The sequence below is a fragment of the Oncorhynchus keta genome, chromosome 3 (genome assembly GCF_023373465.1).
Source record: "Oncorhynchus keta strain PuntledgeMale-10-30-2019 chromosome 3, Oket_V2, whole genome shotgun sequence".
Classification (NCBI taxonomy): Eukaryota; Metazoa; Chordata; class Actinopteri; order Salmoniformes; family Salmonidae; genus Oncorhynchus; species Oncorhynchus keta.
Genome location: NC_068423.1, coordinates 12,468,746 through 12,481,876, shown reverse-complemented (window position 1 = coordinate 12,481,876; position 13,131 = coordinate 12,468,746). Strand labels below are relative to the sequence as shown.

The following is a 13,131-nucleotide window of genomic DNA, read 5'->3' as shown; positions in this document are numbered from 1 at the left end:
AATATGTCATGGACAATCTGTTGTCCAGGAGTTTCACTCCATTGTCATGATCAGTGGTTTCAAGTTTGTATCCGTACATTTTTGAAAAGCTGGTCATAGGGAAAAATAAATACTTCTGCATTTCCCACTGTGTAAACACATTGCAAATAGGCTCACGATAACTCCTGATAGAGTTGGATCGCTGATATTCAGAGATTAAATATCCAAATTCATTAGTCACAGGAACCAGGACTACTATTTGGTGCGGTCTGAACCAGCCTTGATTTGGCTCAAACATAGTTTATAAATGACTTATTTTCAACTTTCATTCAGAATTTTTTTTTTGCCTGATTTCAACATCTGGAAAATACATATTTTCAACGTCTGGAAAATACGTATTTTCAACATCTGTAAAATAAGTATTTTCAACTTTCATTCTGAACCAAAAATTAACCAGATTTCAATGTCTGGAAAATACGTATTTTTCAACATTCAGAAAATATGCCTTTTCAACATCCTGGGAAATATGTATTTTAAACATACGGAAAATACATTTACACCTGTTATTCAGAACCTAAATTGAACCTATCTTCAACGTCTGGAAAATCCGTATTTTAGACGTCTTTTCAATGTAATTTTGCTTACTGTCTCGTCTAGGGTGGCAGCACGGCGAGGACCAGCCCTGTGTGTGTGTTTGTGTGTATGATTTAAAGCCCATGAGGGTTGAAATTGTGTTGTTATCTTTTCAGGAAGTTGAGGAAATACCTGCGACGCCTCCGCCAGCTCCAGTTTCAGAAAGGCCCAAGAAATTAAACCCTCCAACGCTTGCTGCAGTGGAGGAGGGCGATGATGGGGTATGGTTTTTGTAGAATTTTAAGACTACCTCAGTTCCTCAGATATAACGTTTTCATGTGTTGTTTTCAAAATAATTTTTGATAGATTGTATGTTTTTGTGTATGCTTAATATCAGGGAATCTGTGATGCCTTTTCAATGTTGGTAGTCTTAAATTAGATTTAGCGTAATAAGCCCAGTGTAATCTCAAAATGGTAAGAAAACAAACCAAATTAGTAATATCTGTTTAGAATGTCCATGTTTTGACTAGATGTTCACAAGAGAGCTTCAACTGCATTTTGAAATATAGATTAGGAACAGCCGCTGGAGAGAGAGTTGAGAATTTTATCGTCCAGGGTTTAATCTCATCAACACATCATCAGATATTTCAAGAGGACCCTACAAGGTCTGGTCAGAGTCAGAGCACCGGGGTCATATCACCAGGTGTCAGTCATGGAGAATGAGCCGTTGAAATCAGAAGTATCCACCACCTCTAACTCTGAAAATGAGCAGGTCACTGAAGAAGTTCAAGACAAAGATAACACCAAACAGGAGGTGACATCCGTCCCAGAGCTCAAGAATACTCTGCTAAAATCTGTGTGCCTTTGGTGCTGCTATACTATCCTCTCTAGGTCACCATTTCTTTCGCACCTCTGTATCATCCGAGGGCTTTTCCGGTTCTGTCCATTGGCTGATGATGACTGTTTCGGCACATTCTTTGCATGGCTTGCCCACTCCCTGAGGTCAAGAAATTTGATTCAGAAAGGCTAGACGTGCAGGCTACAGCTGAGAGCAGGAGGACTAGAAATCTACAGATGTGGATGAATGGCTGCAATGATTCTAATATTGTTTTGTCTCACAAACTGGTCACCAGGTGACTGATCAACCTGAAACTAGTGAACCTGATGAATGTACACAAATAGAGGTAGAGTCAACCTCAGCACCAGAGAATGATGAGGGGGGACAAACTGAGGATCCACAAGACAAACACAAACCTCTTCATCAAGACCAAAATAAGGTGATGGCTCATACCAAACACAGACTGAAACGAGGGACATGAGAAATAACAAACTAGAAAAAGAGATAGAAAAGAACATGGATAAATGTGTGTCAGACAAGAGAGGGAGGAATGTCTAGACAAGACAGAAGGGATACATTGGACAAGTGCACAGTAAAGATCATAGATTACTGAAAAGAAGACAAGTCATTGTGTCTTGGGAGACAGTCAATGTTGTTTTCAGGACTGAATGAATGAAAAGATGGTAGGAGCAAGAATAAAATAATCAGGAAAGCTGAATAATCAACCCGAAAAAAATTCTTCCTTTTGAGATGCAGTGAGGACATTTTTAGCCAGACAGTCACACTATTATCGAACAACACCAGAAGACGAGAGATAATAAGTACATTCAGTGAACTGAACCCAGTCATTTTTCTTCCAAAAACATTTTCAACAGGTGACTGATGAACCTGATAAACCTGAAACTAATGAACCTGCTGATTCTACACAAGTAGAGCCAACCTCAGGACCAGAGAATGATGATGTCAAACCAGATGAGACTATGTCTGAGGAGGGACAGGAACATAAGGACCAAGAGAAGGTGATGGCTTCATGTGACACACCCAAGACAGATTAAAATGGTTGATTATGTATTTGTGTTTTTAGAGATATGCTGAGGATGTCTACCATCTGTTTTTACCCAAAGACGTAGCAATTGACAAAATAATATTCATTCAGGGAAGGAAAGACAAAATAAAGGGATGACAAACCAGGAGAAGAGAGAGGAAAGATCACGGTGAAATGAGTGCCAGAGAAGAAAATAAAATACAGTACCATTCAAAAGTTTGGACACACCTACTCATTCAAGGGCTTTTCTTTACTTTTACTATTTTTTACATTGAAAAACTATGAAATAACACATATTGAATCATGTAGTAACCAAAAAAGTGTTTAACAAATCAAAATATATTTTATATTTGAGATTCTTCAAAGTAGCCACCCTTTGCCATGATGACAGCTTTGCACACTCTTGGCATTCTCCCAACCAGCTTCACCTGGAATACTTTTCCAACAGTCTTGAAGGAGTTCCAACATATGCTGAGCACTTGTCGGCTGCTTTTCCTTCACTCTGTGTCCTCAACTCCTCACAAACCATCTCAATTGGGTTGAGGTCGGTTGACTGTGGAGGCCAGGTGGAGGCCAGGTGGAGGCCAGGTCAACTGATGCAGGACTAGATCACGCTCCTTATTTGTCAAATAGCCCTTACACAGCCTGGAGGTGTGTTGGGTCATTATACTATTGAAAAATAAATGATAGTCCAACTAAGTGCAAACCAGATGGGATGGCGTATCACTGCAAAACGCTGTGATGGCATGCTGGTTAAGTATGCTTTGAATTCTAAATAAATCACTGACAGTGTCACCAGCAAAGCAGCCCCACACATCACACCTCCCCCTCCATGCCTCACGGTTGGAACCACACATGATCAGAACATCCGTTCACCTACTCTGCGTCTCACAAAGACACGTCGGTTGGAACCAAAAATCTCAAATTTGGTACTCGTCAGACCAAAGGACAGATTTCCACCAGTCTAATGTCCATTGCTTGTGCTTCTTGGCCCAAGTCTCTTCTTATTGGTGTCCTTTAGTAGTGGTTTATTTGCAGCAATTCGACCATGAAGGCCTGTTTCACTCAGTCTCCTCTGAACAGTTGATGTTGAGATGTGTCTGTTACTTGAACCCTGTGAAGCATTTATTTGGCCTGCAATTTCTGAGTCTGGAAACTCTAATGGACTTATCCTCTGCAGCAGAGAGGCTGCATTCCAAACACTTAAAAGACCCATCCTATTCCCTTAGCCCTCAAATTATGTGGACACTTCTGATGACGTATCATGACGTGTGACGAGTATACACTTGCAGGGCGAGGGAGGAAGGAATGATTTTTATATGGACCACCCTTGCCTGGAAATTTGTCAATCGTTCATCCCGCGTTGATTGTGCTTTCAGCCAGCTTGTGGGTGGTTTATATGCGATTCAGTCAATTATGATTGCATGTCTACTTATATTAACTATATCATTATTAATATATGCCTACTGTATGATAGCTAGCAAATTAATTTCCAAAAGCTAACCAGACGTGTTTGTGCATTAGTAGCACAATCATTTATTTATTTACTCGATATTGACGTTGAGGTTTTAAGTTTTGGCAGACTTTTCTTAGTGGATGTACAAACATCGCAAGTTGAATTATGGGGCGTTTCAGGCACCGAAGTGAACATAATTGTACTCTCGCAAACTCCATTAAAAACAAGGGCTGAGGGGCTCACATTGCAAATTTCCCTTGCTTGGCTAATCATTTGGACCGACGACATATGTCTGCGGGGATTCCCCCAAAGGGCATAAGGCGAGGGTAAGTGGACGAGGGTGTGTCTTTTATGAGTTTGAAACGCAGCCTGGGTCTTTCTTTCCTGTGGTGGTCCTCATTAGAGCCAGTTTCATCATAGCGCTTGATGGTCTTTGCGACTGCACTTGAAGAAACATTAAAAGTTCTTGAAATGTTCCGTATTGACTGACCTTCATGTCTTCAAGTAATGATGGACTGTCGTTCCTCTTTGCTTATTTGAGCTGTTCTTGCCTCAGCAGAAGGCAGACGTTTTACGTGCCCCCAATCAATTGTGTTTTTTGTTTGTTTATCTGCGTTGTTTGTAACTTATGTCGTTACTATTTTTGTACATAATGTTGCCGCTACTGTCTCTTATGACCGAAAATAACTTCTAGACATCAGGACTGCGATTACTCACCATGGACTAGCAGAATCCTTTTTCTTCTTTCACGACACCGGCGAGCCCGAGGCGGAGGATATACGGCTTCCTCTGGAACAGGCTCCGACCCCAGTGATCTGCATGAAGAGGAGGTAGAGAAAGAGAGGCCAGAGAACGGGCTGTCAGAGGCGATCGAATAAACCCCCACTCCCCTAAATTCTGCTAGCAAACATACAATCTTTGGACAATAAAATGGATGGGTTATTGGGAAGATTAAACTACCAACGGGACATTAAAAACTGTAACATTTTATGCTTCACCGAGTCGTGGCTGAGTGACGACAATATCAACATACAGCTGGCTGGTTATACAATGTACTAGATAGAACAGCGGTGTCTGGTAAGACAAGGGGCTGCGGTCTATCTATTTTTGTAAACAACAGCTGGTGCATGATATTTAAGGAAATCTCGAGCTATTGCTAGCCTGAGGTAGAGTTTCTCATGATAAGCTGCAGACCTTGCTACCTACCGAGAGAGTTTTCATCTATATTATTTGTAGCTGTTTACATACCACCACAGTCAGAGGCTGGCACTAAGCATTGAATGAGCTGTATTCCGCCATAAGCAAACAAGAAAACGCTCACCCAGAGGCGGCGCCTCTAATAGCCGGGGATTTTAATGCAGGGAAACTTAAATCAGTTTTACCAAATCTCTATCAGCATGTTAAATGTGCAACCAGAGGGAAAATAACTCTGGACCATCTATACTCCACACACAGAGATGCATACAAAGCTCTCCCTTGCCCTCCATTTGGCATGTCTGATCATAATTCCATCCTCCTGATTCCTGCTTTCAAGCAACAATTAAAGCAGGAAGCACCAGTGACTAGATCAATAAAAAAGTGGTCAGATGACGCAGATGCTAAGCTACAGGACTGTTTTGCTAGCACAGACTGGAATATGTTCCGGGATACCTCTGATGGAATTGAGGAGTACACCAAGTGCATCGATGACGTCGTCCCCACAGTGACCATACGTACATACCCCAACCAGAAGCCATGGATTACAGGCAGCATCCTCACTGAGCTAAAGGCTACAGCTGCCGCTTTCAAGGAGCGGGACTCTAACCCGGAGGCTTATAAGAAATCCTACTATGCCCTCCGACGAACCATCAAACAGGCAAAACGTCAATACAGGACTAAGATTGAGTCGTACTACACCGGCACTGACGCTTGGCGGATGTGGCAGGGCCCCCAAACCATTACAGACTACAAAGGGAAGCACAGCCTAGAGCTGCCCAGTGACACAAGCCTGCCGGACGAGCTAAACTACTTCTATGCTCGCTTCGAGACAAATCACACTGAAACATGCATGAGAGCCACAGCTGTACCGGAAGACCGTGTGATCACGCTCTCCGCAGCCAATGTGAGTAAGACCTTTAGACAGGTCAACAGTCACAAGGCTGCAGGGCCAGACGGATTACCAGGACGTGTACTGCGAGCATGCGCTGACCAACTAGCAAGTGTCTTCACTGCCATTTTCAACCTCTCCCTGTCCGAGTCTGTAATACCAAGATGTTTTAAGCAGACCACCATAGTGCCTGTGCCCAAAAACACGTAAGGTAACCTGCCTAAATGACTACCGACCTGTAGCACTCACGTCTGTAGCCATGAAGTGCTTTGAAAAGCTGGTTATGATAATATATATGCCATTATGACTCACATCAACACCATCATCCCAGGAACCCTAGACCCACTCCAATTTGCATTCCGCCCTAACAGATCTACAGATGATGCTGTCTCTATTGACCTCAACACTGCTCTTTCCCACCTGGACAAAAGGAACACCTATGCGAGAATGCTATTCATTGACTACAGCTCAGCGTTCAACACCATAGTGCCCTCAAAGCTCATCAATAAGCTAAGGACCCTGGGACTAAACACCTCCCTCTGCAACTGGATCCTGGACTTCCTGACAGGCCGCACCAGGTAGTAAGGGTAGGTAACAACACATCCGCCACGCTGATCCTCAACACAGGGGGCCCCTCAGGGGTGCGTGCTCAGCCCCCTCCTGTACTCCCTGTTCACTCATGACTGCATGCCCAGGCACGACTCCAACACCATCATTACATTTGCAGATGACACCGCAGTTGGCCTGATCACCGACAACAACGAGACAGCCTATAGGGATGAGGTCAGAGACGTGGCTGTGTGGTGCCAGGACAACAACCTCTCCCTCAATATGATCAAGACAAAGGAGATGATTGTGGAGTATAGGACAAACAGGACCGAGCACACCTCCATTCTCATCGACGGGGCTGCGGTGGAGCAGGTTGAGAGCTTCAAGTTCCTTGGTGTCCACATCACAAACAAACTAACATGGTCCAAGCACACCATGACAGTAGTGACGCGGGCACGACAAATCTATTCCCCCTCGGGAGACTGAAAAGATTTGGCATGGGTCCTCAGATCATCAAAAGGTTCTACAGCTGCACCATCGAGAGCATCTGGTTGCATCACTGCCTGGTATGGCAACTGCTCGGCCTCCGATCGCAAGCACTACAGAGGGTAGTGCGAACGGCCCAGTACATCACTGGGGCCAAGCTTCCTGCCATCCAGGACCTCTATACCAGACGGTGTCAGAGGAAAGCCCTCTAAATTGTCAAAGCATCCAGCAACCCTAGTCATAGACTGTTCTCTCTGCTACCGCACGGCAAGCGGTACCGGAGTGCCAAGTCTAGGTTCAAGAGGCTTCTAAACAGCTTCTACCCCTAAGCCATAAGACTCCTGAACATCTAGTCAAATGGCTACCCAGACTATTTGCATTTCCCCCCCTCTCCACACCACTGCCACTCTCTGTGGTATCTATGCATAGTCACTTTAATTAACTACCTACATGTACATACTACATACATTTACATTTACATTTAAGTCATTTAGCAGACGCTCTTATCCAGAGCGACTTACAAATTGGTGCATTCACCTTATGACATCCAGTGGAACAGCCACTTTACAATAGTGCATCTAAATATTTTAAGGGGGGTGAGAAGGATTACTTTATCCTATCCTAGGTATTCCTTAAAGAGGTGGGGTTTCAGGTGTCTCCGGAAGGTGGTGATTGACTCCGCTGTCCTGGCGTCGTGAGGGAGTTTGTTCCACCATTGGGGGCCAGAGCAGCGAACAGTTTTGACTGGGCTGAGCGGGAACTGTACTTCCTCAGTGGTAGGGAGGCGAGCAGGCCAGAGGTGGATGAACGCAGTGCCCTTGTTTGGGTGTAGGGCCTGATCAGAGCCTGGAGGTACTGAGGTGCCGTTCACCTCACAGCTCCGTAGGCAAGCACCATGGTCTTGTAGCGGATGCGAGCTTCAACTGGAAGCCAGTGGAGTGAGCGGAGGAGCGGGGTGACGTGAGAGAACTTGGGAAGGTTGAACACCAGACGGGCTGCGGCATTCTGGATGAGTTGTAGGGGTTTAATGGCACAGGCAGGGAGCCCAGCCAACAGCGAGTTGCAGTAATCCAGACGGGAGATGACAAGTGCCTGGATTAGGACCTGCGCCGCTTCCTGTGTGAGGCAGGGTCGTACTCTGCGGATGTTGTAGAGCATGAACCTACAGGAACGGGCCACCGCCTTGATGTTAGTTGAGAACGACAGGGTGTTGTCCAGGATCACGCCAAGGTTCTTAGCGCTCTGGGAGGAGGACACAATGGAGTTGTCAACCGTGATGGCGAGATCATGGAACGGGCAGTCCTTCCCCGGGAGGAAGAGCAGCTCCGTCTTGCCGAGGTTCAGCTTGAGGTGGTGATCCGTCATCCACACTGATATGTCTGCCAGACATGCAGAGATGCGATTCGCCACCTGGTCATCAGAAGGGGAAAGGAGAAGATTAATTGTGTGTCATCTGCATAGCAATGATAGGAGAGACCATGTGAGGTTATGACAGAGCCAAGTGACTTGGTGTATAGCGAGAATAGGAGAGGGCCTAGAACACAGCCCTGGGGGACACCAGTGGTGAGAGCGCGTGGTGAGGAGACAGATTCTCGCCACGCCACCTGGTAGGAGCGACCTGTCAGGTAGGACGCAATCCAAGCGTGGGCCGCGCCGGAGATGCCCAACTCGGAGAGGGTGGAGAGGAGGATCTGATGGTTCACAGTATCGAAGGCAGCCGATAGGTCTAGAAGGATGAGTGCAGAGGAGAGAGAGTTAGCTTTAGCAGTGCGGAGCGCCTCCGTGATACAGAGAAGAGCAGTCTCAGTTGAATGACTAGTCTTGAAACCTGACTGATTTGGATCAAGAAGGTCATTCTGAGAGAGATAGCGGGAGAGCTGGCCAAGGACGGCACGTTCAAGAGTTTTGGAGAGAAAAGAAAGAAGGGATACTGGTCTGTAGTTGTTGACATCGGAGGGATCGAGTGTAGGTTTTTTCAGAAGGGGTGCAACTCTCGCTCTCTTGAAGACGGAAGGGACGTAGCCAGCGGTCAGGGATGAGTTGATGAGCGATGTGAGGTAAGGGAGAAGGTCTCCGGAAATGGTCTGGAGAAGAGAGGAGGGGATAGGGTCAAGCGGGCAGGTTGTTGGGCGGCCGGCCGTCACAAGACTCGAGATTTCATCTGGAGAGAGATTGGAGAAAGAGGTCAGAGCACAGGGTAGGGCAGTGTGAGCAGAACCAGCGGTGTCGTTTGACTTAGCAAACGAGGATCGGATGTCGTCGACCTTCTTTTCAAAATGGTTGACAAAGTCATCTGCAGAGAGGGAGGAGGGGGGGGGGGAGGATTCAGGAGGGAGGAGAAGGTGGCAAAGAGCTTCCTAGGGTTAGAGGCAGATGCTTGGAATTTAGAGTGGTAGAAAGTGGCTTTAGCAGCAGAGACAGAGGAGGAAAATGTAGAGAGGAGGGAGTGAAAGGATGCCAGGTCCGCAGGGAGGCGAGTTTTCCTCCATTTCCGCTCGGCTGCCCGGAGCCCTGTTCTGTGAGCTCGCAATGAGTCGTCGAGCCACGGAGCGGGAGGGGAGGACCGAGCCGGCCTGGAGGATAGGGGACATAGAGAGTCAAAGGATGCAGAAAGGGAGGAGAGGAGGGTTGAGGAGGCAGAATCAGGAGATAGGTTGGAGAAGGTTTGAGCAGAGGGAAGAGATGATAGGATGGAAGAGGAGAGAGTAGCGGGGAGAGAGAGCGAAGGTTGGGACGGCGCGATACCATCCGAGTAGGGGCAGTGTGGGAAGTGTTGGATGAGAGCGAGAGGGAAAAGGATACAAGGTAGTGGTCGGAGACTTGGAGGGGAGTTGCAATGAGGTTAGTGGAAGAACAGCATCTAGTAAAGATGAGGTCGAGCGTATTGCCTGCCTTGTGAGTAGGGGGAAGGTGAGAGGGTGAGGTCAAAAGAGGAGAGGAGTGGAAAGAAGGAGGCAGAGAGGAATGAGTCAAAGGTAGACGTGGGGAGGTTAAAGTCGCCCAGAACTGTGAGAGGTGAGCCGTCCTCAGGAAAGGAGCTCATCAAGGCATCAAGCTCATTGATGAACTCTCCGAGGGGACCTGGAGGGCGATAAATGATAAGGATGTTAAGCTTGAAAGGGCTGGTAACTGTGACAGCATGAAATTCAAAGGAGGTGATAGACAGATGGGTAAGGGGAGAAAGAGAGAATGACCACTTGGGAGAGATGAGGATCCCGGTGCCACCACCCCGCTGACCAGAAGCTCTCGGGGTGTGCGAGAACACGTGGGCGGACGAAGAGAGAGCAGTAGGAGTAGCAGTGTTATCTGTGGTGATCCATGTTTCCGTCAGTGCCAAGAAGTCGAGGGACTGGAGGAGGCATAGGCTGAGATGAACTCTGCCTTGTTGGCCGCAGATCGGCAGTTCCAGAGGCTACCGGAGACCTGGAACTCCACGTGGGTCGTACGCGCTGGGACCACCAGATTAGGGTGGCGCGGCCACGCGGTGTGGAGCGTTTGTATGGTCTGTGCAGAGAGGAGAGAACAGGGATAGACAGACACATAGTTGACAGGCTACAGAAGAGGCTACGCTAATGCAAGGAGATTGGAATGACAAGTGGACTACACGTCTCGAATGTTCAGAAAGTTAAGCTTATGTAGCAAGAATCTTATTGACTAAAATGATTAAAATGATACAGTACTGCTGAAGTAGGCTAGCTGGCAGTGGCTGCGTTGTTGACTTTGTAGGCTAGCTGGCAGTGGCTGCGTTGTTGACACTACACTAATCAAGTCGTTCCGTTGAGTGTAATAGTATCTACAGTGCTGCTATTCGGGGGCTAGCTGGCTAGCTAGCAGTGTTGATTACGTTACGTTGCGTTAAAAGAACGACAATAGCTGGCTAGCTAACCTAGAAAATCGCTCTAGACTACACAATTATCTTTGATACACAGACGGCTATGTAGCTAGCTATGTAGCTAGCTACGATCAAACAAATCAAACCGTTGTGCTGTAATGAAATGAAATGAAAATGTGATACTACCTGTGGAGCGAAGCGGAATGCGACCGGGTTGTTGAGTGCGGAAGTTCTATTCAGTAGACGTTGGCTAGCTGTTGGCTAGCTAGCAGTGTCTCCTACGTTAAGGACGACAAAGAGCTGGCTAGCTAACCTCGGTAAATTAAGATAATCACTCTAAGACTACACGCTCTAAACTACACAATTATCTTGGATACGAAGACAGCAAAGACAACTATGTAGCTAGCTAACACTACACTAATCAAGTCGTTCAGTTGAGTGTAATAGTTTTCTACAGTGTTGCTATTCGGTAGACGGTGGACGTTTGCTAGCTGGCTAGCTACTGGGCAGATAGCAGTGTAGACTACGTTAGGACGACGAAATACGAAGTTGCAATAGAAGTGCTGACTGTTTCACTTTGTTGTCCTCTTTCTTTTCCTTTTTCTTCTGTCCTTCTTATGTCCTTATTTTGTCTTCCTTTCTTCTGTTAACTAGATATTTTTTGTTATTATTCTTTGTAAGCTAGCTAGCTTCTTCCAGGAGATTCCCTAGCAACTGCTTAGCAACAAGTAAACAATTCTGCTAGCAATTCAGCTAGCTAAGATAACTGTACAATTTTATGAAAAATAGTTACTTTTTAAAAAGCCTGTCTTTTTTTGGTTTGTTCCTTGTTTTGTCTTCTATTGAGTCTTGCAGTTTTCTCTTGATTTTTTTCGATGTACTTCACTCTAAAAAACCATTTAAATCTCAATATATACAGGAGCTCATTTTTCAGCAGCTGCTCAATTTAGAACTCCGGAACACAGTACTACCTCAACTAACCGGCACCCTGGTTTAATTGTTGCTTTTCTCTTATTCTTATCCGTATTTTTTGAAACGGCACTGTTAGTTAGTGGCTCGTAAGTAAGCATTTCACTGTAAGACCTGTTGTATTCGGCGCATGTGACTAATAAAATTTGATTTGATTTGAAATAGTGCTATCTTCTGTGTACCACCCCTACCTTGTCACAACACAATTGATTGGCTCAAACTCATTAAGAAGGAAAGAAATTCCACAAATTAACTTTTAACAAGGCACACCTGTTAATTGAAATGCATTCTAGGTGACTACCTCATGAAGCTGGTTGAGAGAATGCCTATTGTGCAAAGCTGTCATCAAGGCAAAGGGTGGCTACTTATAAAATATATTTTGATTTGTTAAACACTTTTCTGGTTATTACATGATTCCATATGTGTTATTTCATAGTTTTGATGTCTTCACTATTATTCCACAAATGTAGAAAATACTAAAAAATAAAGAAAAACCCTTGAATGAGTAGGTGTGTCTAAACTTTTGACTGGTACTGTATGCTTAGACAAGACAGAATGAGGAGTCAAGTCTGAAGGAGGAAGGTGTTGTGAGATGTTCAGTCAACCAAGAATTAACAGACAGGGATCCGAATATCGGAGGAGAAGGCGATATTGCATGTGATGTCAGAGGCAGGCTTAAAACATGTTTTATTACTCAACCAGTTTCCCTCTGACAAACTCAACATAGGAGACCGATAACCCTGTCCCAAGTGACACTATTGATCGCACACAAGAAGGGTCAGCCTCAGAGAGTGATGATGTCAGACCCGATGTGACGCAATCTGAGGAGGGAGTGGAGGAGGGAGCGGAGATGTCACAGGGGGCACTTGAACATACAACTCCTGATGACCAAGCCAAGGAGAAGGTTAACATGGAGAAGGCTTTTGTTTCGAAAGACATTTACACTGTTCAACTACAATGATAGCATGCCTAACTTATAAGAAGACATTCTCAAGAGTGAATGACTAAGGAAAACAGGTATAAACAGTGTATCAGTTCCATCTAAACCCGGTTCTTTTTTTCAGGAGGAAGAGGAGGAAGAGGAGGACAACTAAAATGTGGAATGATTATTTTCCTACATTATCTGGACCAAGAAGTTAGTTCAAATGCAATGACAGCCTAAAGATCTATATGTTATAACATTCTACATCTTATAAATCAGTAGAGAAGCTCGACTGACGCCTAATGAAATGCATGATGTCCCCAAGAGGGAGATTTAAATGTAAATTTAACAAAATGTCTATTCAGTTTGCTTTGAATAAATGTGTGTAAAGTTGTG

General features: G+C 45.3%; 1 protein-coding gene across 5 annotated transcripts in view; it reads left to right on the top strand.

Moving 5' to 3' along the window:
• The window catches only part of dydc2 (DPY30 domain containing 2), a 20,702-nt gene extending 7,571 nt beyond the window's left edge, over positions 1-13,131 (top strand). For 3 of the 5 annotated variants that reach the window (XM_035749129.2, XM_052489622.1, XM_052489626.1), the window contains 5 exons: positions 729-833; positions 1,686-1,829; positions 2,266-2,409; positions 12,541-12,717; positions 12,878-13,131. In XM_035749129.2, coding sequence (XP_035605022.1) covers positions 729-833; positions 1,686-1,829; positions 2,266-2,409; positions 12,541-12,717; positions 12,878-12,907 — 600 coding nt within the window. In that variant the 3' untranslated portion in view covers positions 12,908-13,131. The remainder of the gene's footprint in view (positions 1-728; positions 834-1,685; positions 1,830-2,265; positions 2,410-12,540; positions 12,718-12,877) is intronic. The other 2 variants (XM_052489624.1, XM_052489630.1) reach the window with 2 other exon arrangements.